A 13,037-nucleotide genomic window follows, 5' to 3' on the forward strand; every position below is an offset into this window, starting at 1 on the left:
GAGATTTAACAGGACTTAGTAGTTGACCCAAATTCGATTTTTACCCAGGTGAGGAAAGTGGAGGTAGCAAGGAAATAGGAAGATTTAGAACAGGTGAGGGTGGTAAGAAGAAAAAAGGTGAGAGGAGAGTAACCACCACCTTTAAGAGACAACAATATTTGTCAATTAAATCTCAATTAAAACAAAAAGAGAACCATAGCATCAAAAGTAGATTCTTAGAGCAACTCAATTCAGTGCAGCCAGTATGTGTGGAGCACTTTCTGTGAGTGAAGCACCAAGGATACCATGAACAAGAAGCCTGGTTTGCCGCGCTTCCACCATTAACTACTTAGAACATATTTGTTCGAACACCAAAGAGCTGATTTTTGAAATTTAATAAAATCTTACTTATGCACCACTTTTTCCCATTAAAAGAGATCACAGAAGAATGAGTGAGGATATGAGTGGAGGGAAAAATGAAGGCAGAGAGGATGAAACCATAAGTATGGTAAACACATAAAAGGCATGTCACAAGGTCTTAAACATTTGTTAGAAGGTGGGTTGAAAATCTGACCGTAAGCTTTCTGGCAGCCAGTGCGTAGAGAGAACACCCGTGGCTGTATACCTCACTGCATAATAAACCCCAAATCAGTTCAGGAGAAACCCAATTCTAGGACTAAGACTAGACAGCAGTTTCTTTCATGGGTCCTCGTAAAGAGTACCTCTTAACTGCCTACCAAGTTTCATAGGCCTGTTTCTTAAAAGGTATGCCAATGAGGAAAGTTTAGTAAAACATTTGGGTGAGGGATCCCATACCACACAGTCTAAATACCTAGCTCAGAGAACAGAGTTGGTATTTGTTTTAAAAACCAGGACAATTAATACTGTGGTAAGTTAAATGGGATCAAAAATTAGATACTTCTAGAATATAGCTAAGATAATGCTATTTTATTATCTATTGGTTTATAGCCTATACGTTAGGCCAAGATGTCTACTATATAATGGCTTTAGAGTTCTAATGCTAGATTCTCTTGAATAAGCGACAATTCACAGTTGAAATCACTGGCAATGACAGAATTAAGTATTAGAACAAGACAATGCATAATTCCTAAGAGAATACTATTATGCCATGCTCGCTCCATGTCAAATAAATTCCAATTTCTTTTTAAAGGGGAAAAGTTATTACAATCATTAGTTACAACTGCCACTTTACTGGCTGCCTAAGATCATAAAAGAGGATTTTCAGCCATTAAGACAAACATTCTGACACTGACAATATTTTATTATTTTATAATATTTACAACCCGCGGTAAAATAACAAAATGGCAATTTTAGAGATGGAAAGGGCTTTTGAGACCACTTAGACAAATCTTGTTTTTAAAAGGGAGTAAAACAGGCTCAAAGTAGACTGAATGACTTGGCTAAGTTCAGGAGCTAAGTGGTGGCAGGGCCGGGTTAGCCCTCAGATGTCCCAGTTGCCTAATACCAACTGAATTAGCTGCTCATTTCTATTCTATGAAGTAAATACATCTGGTTTATATAGCTATTAGATTAACCAATATTTAGCCTCTGGTTTTCTACCGTAGCTTCATAGGGACCTCATTCAATAAATATTTATCTGCCAAGCCACAAAATGATTTCCCAGCTTAGAGCTTGCTGTAAAACAGGATACTGTTAAATTGCAATAAACAGTAAAGTAAAACAAAAACAAAAATAAGCAAACAAAAAACCCAGCCCCAATACCTACCTGCTGGGAAGGTAGTAATGTTTAACATTTAATAGACAAACCGGTCTAAAATTACTTTGAGACCAAAGCATCCATGTCTTTTCTACAATGTAAGTACAATCACCAATACAATCACTGTCCTCAGGAGAGAGCTCTGAAACGAGGATTATAGTATACAACGTACCAGTTACAAACACATGAGGTAGAATCATAGGAACGTGTCAAACGAGGATGACATGTTTATTAAATTCAAAAGATGAAAACAACTTCTAAATTAACATTTGGTGGTGGCATTATAACATGTATATGCTTTGTTTCTATGAGTTTAAAAAAAAAAGCACACTCAATACTTAAACTTCTCTGCAAAGTACACCTGATTTTTAAAAAATTTTAAACATAGCCAATGTAGGGACACAAATACTGTACTGGAGGCTTGAAATCACATCAGGGAGTCTCTCCAACTAAGTAGCAGAAGAACCCAATTAAGAAAGGCACAACCAGGCAAGAGCTTTCTGTTTAGTGATAATTTATCAGGCACCATGATCACTCAAAGCTGCGTCCTGGAGAACAAGGCAGGCAGCAGGAGCTGTGGATTGCTGGGACAACCACTCAGCCACAGCCCTGCGGACAAGCAGAGATGCTGCGACTGGAATGTAACCATGGACAACAGGCCATGCCTTGGCCAAAGGTAATATGGCGTGCTCTGGCTTTCTTATGCTTCAGACTAAGACTTATCCTTCAGACATATGTCCTTTAAAAAGCAATTCTGGGCTTCCCTTGTGGCGCAGTGGTTGAGAATCTGCCTGCCAATGCAGGGGACACGGGTTTGAGCCCTGGTCTGGGAAGATCCCACATGCGGCGGAGCAACTGGACCCGTGAGCCACAACTACTGAGCCTGCGCGTCTGGAGCCTGTGCTCCGCAACAAGAGAGGCTGTGACAATGAGAGGCCCGCGCACCACAATGAAGAGTGGCCCCCACTCGCCGCAACTAGAGAAAGCGCTCGCACAGAAACGAAGACCCAACACAGCCAAAAATAATAAATAAATAAATAAATAAATATTAAAAGAGAAAAAAAAAGCAATTCTGCTATAGTAAACATACCCATGTTGACAAACTTCTTTTCTACCCCAAAACACTGGCAATTACTCACCTACCATGTGAAGCATAAAAACTGTCTATTTTTCAAAATCACTAATTGCTCCTGTAAGGCACACTCCTACTTTCAGAAGAGGCCAAATATAATTGGGAATGCTTACTTGAGATACTGTTAATGACAAGTCCTTTCAAGCTAGGATTTTATGAGCTGTCAGGTCACATGTATCACTTCTTGTTTTCCTGCTGCTTTCAGAGGCTCTAGGGATCTGAATGTTTACAGCAAAAATGTATGGAAATAACACCTGTCTTTAGCCACAGGACTTTTCATATCAAATGGGGCAATCACAAAACAGTGAGACCTTAGAATGAAAGATGTCCCTACAACCAGTTAATTTGATTTGCAGAAAATGGTTTAGTAGCCCTAGCTAAAACTCCTAGGCAGCCAGGATATTTCTGTCAGTTTCTTTATGGTACAATTTCAAAGAGCATATAAAGAAGCACACTCAAAGCTTCTCTTTATTCTTTGGGGGTCTTTAATCAGACAAGTGAAATGATGGAAACATTTCTATTTCTAAGGTTCAGCAAATTGACTTAATAGCATGGACAGTCAAGACCTAAAACAAAAATCTGCAAATTAGAAACAGTCAAACATAAGGCTTCTTAAGAAGATTCCCCTATGATTAAGCCTAATAAGCCCCACTGTATCATTTTCGACCTCTTTTAAAAGAGTATCCAATTCCTGCTGGGGCATGTAATGGCACTACCCTGGATAGCATCAGGTGGGAAACATGCAGAAGAGTTTAGAGTTGATAATCTGAGAAAGAGCAGCCAGTCTTAGGATCCATAAACATTCTACTCAAAATGTTAAATAGATTTAACAGAAAAGTGAATCAATCATTTAAGTTTAAATGGTGTACAGTGAAGGGGGTTCCTTGTATTGGGTTGTTTTACTGTTTGGTGTATCTTTGGCTGTAAAGTGCAACATTTATAATAAAAACACAAATTTCACAAAATGAAAAAAGCCTCACTCTCCCATTAGTCTATTAAGTCTACCCTTTTACATTTTAAGAAGTTTGCCCCTGTCCTAGTTATAAGGAACAAAATGCCCTTCCTCATCCCCTTTCTAACATTCAGGGAAGGCATTTAAAAAATGCACTTAAACATTTCTTCCACCATTCCAAACTCTGAAGCCCTGAGAGAGCTGGAGGGGGAAAAAAAAGAGAAAAAATGAACAGGACGTGAAAGTGACAAGATACTGGTAATGACATCGCTTACTTTCTGCTTTTCTTTCAAACTGCACAACTAGAAGAAAAAATAAATCTTTTCCCGGTTAACAATCTGAAACTGATTTATGAGGGTGGGGAGCCGGTGCTGGGAACTAAAACGCAAAACACGCCCTCCGCAACCGCGCACACCTGGAAGGCTCTAGTTTAAAGGCTGTCTTTCCTCATCAGGCTCAGAGTCAGGGCTCCTGGGCGCCTGTCAGGCTCCATCACAATCCCAGTCACAATCAGTACTTTCCCCCGTCTTCCTGTGTCTTTTTTAGTGCACATCCACTCTCCTCCCTCCTCCCAAGCGACGGCTCTTCACAGACCACAATACAACTGTGTCAGGCCAACCGTTACTCACCAGCACACACTCATGATTCCCCCGTCTCTCGAGTCTCGGAACAAAACGCGAATTTTTCTTCCCTCTTTGAAAGGGAGGTGCTCGCGGTTTTCAGGATGGAAATTCCACTCTCCTACGACAGTGCACACTCGGGGCACTCACTCTGCTCGCGCTACCGTTTTCTTAGCCCTTTTCGGACATTTCGGCACCGACGATCGAGCCGACAGCAAAACGGCTCTGAAAACTTATTCAAGACCGTAGTTTGGACGCGGAGAAACTGCCTGCCGGGGTAACTGTGCTGCTCCCCGGGCCGCAGCCCCATGGTTCCCGCACCCCAACTTAACCGAGGTGATGCGCCGGCGCAACGTCCTTTCCTTCCTGGCCTTTCCCTTCCCTCGGCCCCTGGGGGTGGCCCCGGGGCCCACTTCCGCGGCCCGGGCGAGCACCTGTCGGGGGCCTCCCGCGCGCGAAGCCGGGGAGCCAGCAAAACGCAGTGAACGTCCCGGCCGCTGGGCTTTCGCTCCCGCGGAAGTTGCCCCACGCAAACTTTTCCAGCCGCCTCCCTCCAGCTCCCCCCACGACCACGGCACCGGGTTCGGGCATAACCTGGGGCATCGGCGGTCGCGGATGCGTTCGGCCTTGGGTTCCTGGGGTCTGCAGCAGCCGCGCGCGCCAGGGCCAGGGGCCCCTCCGGAGCATCATTCCGCCCGGCGCGGCGCTCCCGCCCCAGTCAGCGGGCCATCCTCCGAGCCGGACGACTGGGAGAGGGCGTTCCCGGTGGGCGCAGCCTCGCCGGGACCCCGCCTCCCAGCGCAGCGCAGCGCGGGGCGGGCTAAAGGGAGGGTGTGTCACTCTCTTCTCGTCTTCGCACGCAACTGGGCGCCAGACTGTTTTCTTTCCTCCGACCAAAATTTTAAAAGGGAAGGGGGACCCAAAGAGAGCGCGGGGGAACCGCCCTCCGCATCTCGGGTTTCCAGGGGCAGCGCGGACGCTGGGACGGCCTCCCTTCTTCCAGTGTAAGCCCCTTCTGAAATGAACGAGAGCGGGCCCCTCGCACCTTGCGGGCTGTTGATTTCAAAACTCGCGAGTAATTCTGGGTACTGAGTGCCCTTGGGGCCGTCTGCTGCCTTCCACCCCGCCGGCAGGAAGGCGCGGGCCTGAGTGGCCATCTGGAGAGAGGCAGGGTCTCTCTGGAAGTTTCCCTCCTGGACTGAGAGGAAAGGAGGGAGAGAAGCAGGTCCACCAAGGCGCCACCTCTCAGTTGGCTCAGTGCCGGCTGCGGGCTGCGCTGCTCATTGTTGAGCGCTGTGACGGTCACCCCAGACCTACCTCTGCCAGACATTTGCGGTGACCCACCCAGAGCTCTTTGGGACGATCTCTCCCACAGTCGAATTGGCTTCTCCTTTGAAGCACGTTTTTAACTGAAGGAGCTAAGGAACAGGAACTGTCTTCTCGACAGCTGGGAAATCTAATGTTTTGTCTTGGAGACTTATTGTTTGTGAAAACAAACACAAACCATTTAAGAGCAACCTAGTCCAACTTTCAAATAGCTTACTTACAACAGAGTTGCTAGATAAAATACAGAATGCCCAGTTAAATTTGATTTTCAGATAAACAACAAATAATATTTTTAGCATAAGTATGTCCCAAATATTGCATGGGTCACACTTATACTTTTCTATGAAATACTTGGGATATACTTATACTAAATTATTTATTGATTATCTGTTATTCACATTTACCTGGGCATCCCATATTGTTATTTGCTAAATCTGCAAGAGGCTTGAGTTAATGAATCAAAGCTGGCAAACAATGCAACAAGTGGCAAATCTCACCTGATGATGATCTCCTTTCTTTATTGGAAAAAAGATGTAAGTTTCTATGATAGCAAAAACTTTGTCACCTCTTAAGGCTGATTCATATGTGTTAATGAGCATCTGTGTTTCAAAATACTGTTGCCCTGCACAGATAGTGACGCATTAAACATTAAGTCCACATGGGAAGTAATTTACCTTACCTGAGTCCTTTCCTTCTATCTGCTAGTGCTCCAAATGAAAGAGATTTGTCTACCGTGAATAAAGCTGCAATAAACATGGGAATGCACGTATCTTTTTGAGATACTTATTTCATTTCTTTTGGATATATATCTAGTAGTGGGATTGTTGGATCTATATGGTAGTTCTATTTTAATTTTTTGAGGAACCATTATACTGCTTTCCATAATGGCTGCACCAATTTACATTCCCACCAACAGTGTAAAAGAGTCCCCTTTTCTCCGGTAGCCATAATATGGAAACAACCCAAGTGTCATCAAAGGATGAATGGACAAAAAAAATGATATATAGATGTTGTTTATATATATAATGGGATATTATTCACCAATAAAATAGAAGGAAACCCTGCCATTTTGACAATATAGATAAACCTGAAGGACATTATGCTAAGTGAAATAAGTCAGAAAGACAAATACTATATGATCTCCCTTATATGTGGAAGCTAAAAAAGTCAAATCCATAGAACCAGAGAGTAGAACAGTGATTTCCAGGGGCAGGAAGGTGGGGAAAATGGGGAGATGTTGGTCAAAAAGTACAAACTTTCAGTTACAAGATGAATCAGTTCTAACAACCTAATGTACAGCATGGTGACTATAGTTAATAGTACTGTATCATACACTTGAAATTTGCCAAGAGAGTAGATCTTAACTGGACTAACCACACCAAAAAAAAAAAAAAAAGGTAACTCTATGAGTGATAGTTGTGTTTATCAACTTGATTGTGTTCATTCACAATGTATACATATATCAAACCATCGCATTGTACATTTAAATATATACACTTTTTATGTCAGTTAATTATACCTCAATAGAGCTGGGAGGGGGGTTGGAGAAAGAAAAGTTTTATTTGGAGAGAAATGGAGAACAGGAGGAGAAAATGTCCATTTTGAGCACAGAATCTGCTGCTATATCGCTCTAATACTCTTTTTCCAACAGGTTTTTTTGGGAGCTACATTCCCTTCAATTGCCTTTTCATAGGACAACAATTTTGTAATACTTTCTATGGAGAGAATAGAAAAAATTAATGTCTTCTCTCTAGCATGCTGATTTGTTTTTACATATCATTGAGAGTTTAGAAAAGTGTTTTTAAGCATTAAAACTCACTATTGGTAATGTCATGTCAATTCTTATGATTGCTCTTAAATTTGGCAAAAGTTCTATCAAGTGTTTTTCTTACCTGAGCTGTAACATTTGGAAGAATAGTCCACAAGTAGCTTCTGAGTCATTCATTCCAAGCATCATTTCTTTTTTGTTGTTTTAGGGGTTTTTTGTTTTTGATTTTTTGTTTTTGTGTGTTATTTTTGTTTGCTTTTTTGGCATCATTTCTGTTTACTAGCCACACACTCTGGTCACTTGGCAGTGCAGGGCACATTCATACTGCAGTGCAATCTCTGGCCCTGCACTTCTGTCACAGCAGTAAGTGAGAGGAGTATTCTTGGAAGTCATTCCTACATGGACATGGTTAACAATACTTAATAATACATGGAAATCACTGTGAGCCACATACAGTTATCCCACTAAACCCGAAATAAATGTATCTCCAACTCAACTTACTTTTTGTTGGATCTTGAAAAGGCCATGGCCACTCAGCCACCTGACACAAGGGGACATGTGACAGAGGGGTGGTTGGAGAGGAAGGAGACAGTGAGTGGTCTTAATCGATTCCAGTTAAAATATTTTACTTTTAGAAATATTACAAAAACATCTCACCAAGTGAATGCATTGCTAGGGACCAATGCCTCACCAGGTGCCTTGGGAAAGGCTTGTGCAAGTGAAGACCCCTGAAAGCTTAAGCTAAATCAAATTTGCTGACACCTAAGTCATCAATACATGCTATTACTATTACTCCAAACCATTCCATAACACTTAGTGCCTGCCTATTTTGTAGATCTTATCACACTTTTTATTTACATTCATATCTGGCTCTCCAGCTCAATTATAAATTCAGGGGCAGGTGCTGTGTCAGAGTGCCTAGCACAAGACCTGCTTTAAATTAGAGACTCCATCAACAATGAATAGATGAAACTATGCCAATAGACAGGAAGAGATATTGCAAGAACAACTTAAAACCAATGCGACCGAAGAAAATTCTGGGAGCTGTGGCTCCAGATGGGAAGGATAACAATATGTAGAGAAGGAAGAGCCCCACCAGGGCTGGAGGACAAGGATCAGAGACCTCAGGACTAAAGAGATGGAAAACAGGTACAGGAAGGGCCTTTAAAACAACCAATGTGATTCCATTTATATAAGATGTCCAGAAAGGGCAAATCTATAGAGATGGAAAGTAGATTAGTAGTTGCCTGGGGCTGGAGGTGGAATTGGGAGTGAGGCAAACAAGCATGAGGAATCCTTTTTGGGGTGATGGAAATATCCTAAATTGACTGGATCGTGGAGATTATTGCATAAGTCTGTAAATTTGCTGAAAATCATTTGTACATTTTGAGTGAAATTTGTGATGATTATTGCATAAGTCTGTAAATTTGCTAAAAATCATTTGTACACTTTGAGTGAAATTTGTGGTATATAAGTGACACCAATAAAGCTGTTTATGGTTTGTTTGTTTGTTTTTTCTGAAAAAGGGAAAGCAGAGATTCAAATGTGAAGAGGTTCTAATATGTAAGTATATTAATGAACTAGCTCGGAGTAACTGTTCTGTCTCACCAAGATTCCCACACATTGTGGTGAAGTGTGTTGTGCACCAAAGTGATCCACGTGTGCTGAGTCACCACGTGGACAGGGCAGCCCCAGTAGTCTTTCCATCTGCAGTGTCCAGAGCTCTCTCACTTTGCTGACCCCCCAAATTACTAGAGTGTGGGTCTAGTAAAAAGAAGCGACATGTGAAATGAATGCCAAGCAGCTGGTCTGTGGCATATTCTTCCAAATATTACAGCTCATATATGAAAAACACTTTAAGAATTGACAAGACATTGCCAATAGTGAGTTGTAAAGCTTAGAGACACTTTTCTAAACTATAATGATATGAAACAAAACAACATGCGAGAGAAAATTATCTTTTCTATTCTCTTTCCTATTCTCTCTGTAGAAAGTATTGCAAAATTGCTGCCCTATGAAAAGGCAGTCAAAAGGAATGTAGCCAAAAAACTGTCGGGGGAAAAAACGTATGACAGTGAGGTGAGGGGCAACTAATTTTTTTTAATGTTTTATTTTGGGGGGTTTTGTGCTTTAAAAAATTTTGTTATTTATGACTTATTTTCTCACTCTAAATATTCATTACCATGCCAATTTTGCATTCCTAATTTTTTATTATTTTTCTTAAAGACGGTCTCCCAAATTATATAACCTCAGGCTCCACGAAACTTGGATCTGCCTCTGTGGGTCAGGCATAAGCACTTTATTTAATTATTATAAAAACCTTACAAATTAGTGTTATTAGCTCCCTATCACAGATGAAGAAACTAGTAGGTTAAGTAAGTAACTTATCTAAGGTCATATAGTCAGAACTCAAGCCTGGAATTGTATAACTATGATGCCAAGATTTTTCAACTCCAAGAGCCCAAGATAACCTTGACCTTACATTGCCTGTCTCTTCTGACATCGCTTAACCACCTGACCTTCTCATAGCCACAGCTGGGATTAGGGTGTGGTGAAGGGAGGTGAATCAATTACAGGGTCAAATCCTTTCTTTATTTTCAATTTTGATACTCTGTTCATCATATATATTTTGCATTAATTTCGATTTTTAAAAATATTACATTTAAATATTATCTCAATGACTGAGTTTTTTTGTGCCCCTTTAAATTTGGTGCCCAAGGCAAGTACCTCAGTTGCCTCACCCTAGTTTTAGCCTGGCATCAGATCCTTAATGAGGACATGAATATCCAGATTTGTGCTTTAACTTCTAATAAAGGTGGTCCCCAAATTTCCCAATTGACTTTCATACAACTGGCCTTTGCAGACGTTATTCACTTATGTCTTCAAACTATCATTTGAGAACTTAGTTTTTCACAGATAGGCTGACCAGTAACGATACTGGATTATCTACCATTGGTATCACTTGCCTACCATTGGCAACAGGGCTAGATTCAGTCAAGGTAGAAGGAAAGTTTATTTACGAAAAAAGTTTTATATTTACGTCACCTGGTCTTACTTGTAAAATCATCTGAATCCAGCAACTTCTCATATATCCTCTGCAGATGCCAGCAGCACTGGATTGCAGAGTGGAGAGGCAGACTGGCTGAGGGGTCCCCTCGAGCATCCTGCTTGGAGGTCCCTACACTGATTGAATTCTAGAGGTAACTAGAGAAGAATATTCCTAGGCTTTCATTTTTAACAGAGTCATAAAGAACTTAGTACCCAAATGAAAATACATATTATTTTCAAACTCGTAGGGAAGATTCATAATATAATGACCATATGTCAGGCCTCAGAGGAAATGTCAAAAATAGTTTTTTAACTTCCTAACATATAAGATTTATTCATGAAATTAGAAGGTAAAGCATCACTACTATTGGAATTTGAATAACACACTTATTAAAAATATTCATGGATTAAGTAGGAAATAAGTGGAAATTGAGAACTATTTTAAAACTGCATAACAATGAAAACACTTAATATCAAAACGTTCACTACTCAGGAAAATGTATAGTCTTAAATGCATTTATTAGAAAACAAGAAAGTCTGAAAGTAAACTAAGATTACAATCTAAGAAGCTATAAAAATAGCAAAAATAAGCCTAAAGGATGTAGTGGGAAGAAAGTGATAAAGGTAAAAGCAGAAAATGAATCAGACTTCCTCTGCCCTTTTTTCTAAAGCAACCTCTCCCCAAAATAGACTGAGTCAATAAAACCAAAAGTTGTTTTTTTTTTAAAGGCACCAAGACTGACAAACCTGACACAAGAATGATGAAGAAAAAAGAAGGAATACATATACATAACAGAAAGGATAGAAAAACTAACCCCCAGTAATTACTTATATCAATCAATTTAAAACTATAAAAACCAAACTTGGCTCAACAAAGAGAACCTGAAGAGACCAGTAGTCATAGATTGAAACAGTGTTTAATGATCTACCTGGAAAAATGTCCCAAGCCCAGAGCTTACTGGGCCAGTTCAACCAAAACTTCCAGAATAGATAATACCTATCTTATATACCTAAACTTTAGTTAACTGATATGAATTGTTCCAAAGCATCAAAACAGATGGGAAGCTATCCAATTCATTTAACAAAACTAGCATAATGCTGATATCAAAATGAAACAAGTAAACATGATAAAAGCAGGTCACAGACCAATCTTACTTATAAAGTAAATGAAACAGATCTTAAATGAAGTGTTAGCAAATGGAACCAGTAGTTTAATAAAAGAATGATCAAGTAAAAATTGATCCAAGCTGCCAGGGTCAATTCCTAAATTTCACATTCTCTTAATCCAAACACGTCCCATCTGAACTATGCTGGGGGCTGCTTTATTCATGAATTGTTCTCTTCCGCCTCCTACGGTAGGCTGGCTGGCTGTCTCCTGTTCACATCACCCTTCTGTTCAAAGCCCTTTGAAGGCATTACACCTTTCAGAATGAAACCCAAAGGCTTCACCATAGCCTGCGAGGCCCTAAAAGATAAGTCTGGCCGCACTACCTCCTACTCGTTGCCTGTAGCCCTCACTCTGCTTTATTTTTCTTCTTAGCATTTCATCATCACCTATATTTATTTTTTATCTGTCTCCCCCAACTAGAATGCAAGCTCCATGATGGAAGGGACCTTGTCTGTTTTGTTCACTGCTCTAAACTCATCACCTAACAGAGCCTGTCACAAAGTAGGTTCTTAAATATTTCATGAATGAATGAAAGGATGAAAAATAAAACAGGACTTGTAAGTTTAAAACTTCAACCACTTTAAGAAGAACAAAATCACACATACTTCTGGTTATACGTGCACAAGGGTGTGTCAGATATTGTTCAAGGCTCTGATGATAGAGTGATGAATGAAAAAGATGAGTTTCCTGCCCACATAGAACATAGTGGGGAAGTTAACAGAACAAGAAATTAGAGCGCAATAAATGGAAAAAGACCAGGGCCCAAGGTCCCAATTAGCGGGGAGGTCCAGGTAGGCTCGGGGTGGGGGTCAGGCTGACATCAGTGCACATGAATAACGGGAAGAGGAATGGGAGCTAGTCAAATGAAGCGGTGAGGATGTGTTTCTAGCAGAGGCTCCGGCATGTTCAAAGGCCCAGAGGCATAAGAATTCATAACTCTCTCCTAATAAAGAGATTATCAGGTAGAAAGTTAAAACTTGATATCAAAGAAAACAGCATAACAATTTTGGTTCTCTGGTGAGCATCAAATTTTGAAGTCTGGTGGTAGATGGATGTAATGGACAAAGACTGCTTGCTTCTGTATATCCAGCAGTACTGGGTGGTCTGAAGCAAATACAAGTGTGGTTAACAAATGAATCCTAGGAAAAAGGGAGTTAAGGTGGCAGTAGCCAGCACTAAAACTTTTGGTCCTTAGTCTCAAGCAGGGAGGAATTTCAGTGAAGGCAGAAACTGGTAGGTATGAGGCAAACTGACACTGGTGATACGAGGGCAGAGAGCAGGCTCAACATGGGCAGATCATTGCTAC

The 13,037-nt window shown here is 40.9% G+C and overlaps 1 protein-coding gene across 2 annotated transcripts in view; it reads right to left on the reverse strand.

Annotated features, from left to right (window-relative positions):
• The window catches only part of MCUB (mitochondrial calcium uniporter dominant negative subunit beta), a gene marked incomplete at its 5' end in the record, with an annotated part of 90,343 nt that extends 85,232 nt beyond the window's left edge, over positions 1–5,111 (reverse strand). The window contains one exon of one of the 2 annotated variants that reach the window (XM_079723948.1): positions 5,016–5,111. In XM_079723948.1, the coding sequence (XP_079580074.1) occupies positions 5,016–5,111 (96 nt within the window). The remainder of the gene's footprint in view (positions 1–5,015) is intronic. The other variant, XM_079723949.1, reaches the window with a different exon arrangement.
• Between the last annotated feature and the right edge of the window lie 7,926 nt (positions 5,112–13,037).

This window comes from Hyperoodon ampullatus, assembly GCF_949752795.1.
Source record: "Hyperoodon ampullatus genome assembly, chromosome: 1".
NCBI classification, from domain to species: domain Eukaryota; kingdom Metazoa; phylum Chordata; class Mammalia; order Artiodactyla; family Ziphiidae; genus Hyperoodon; species Hyperoodon ampullatus.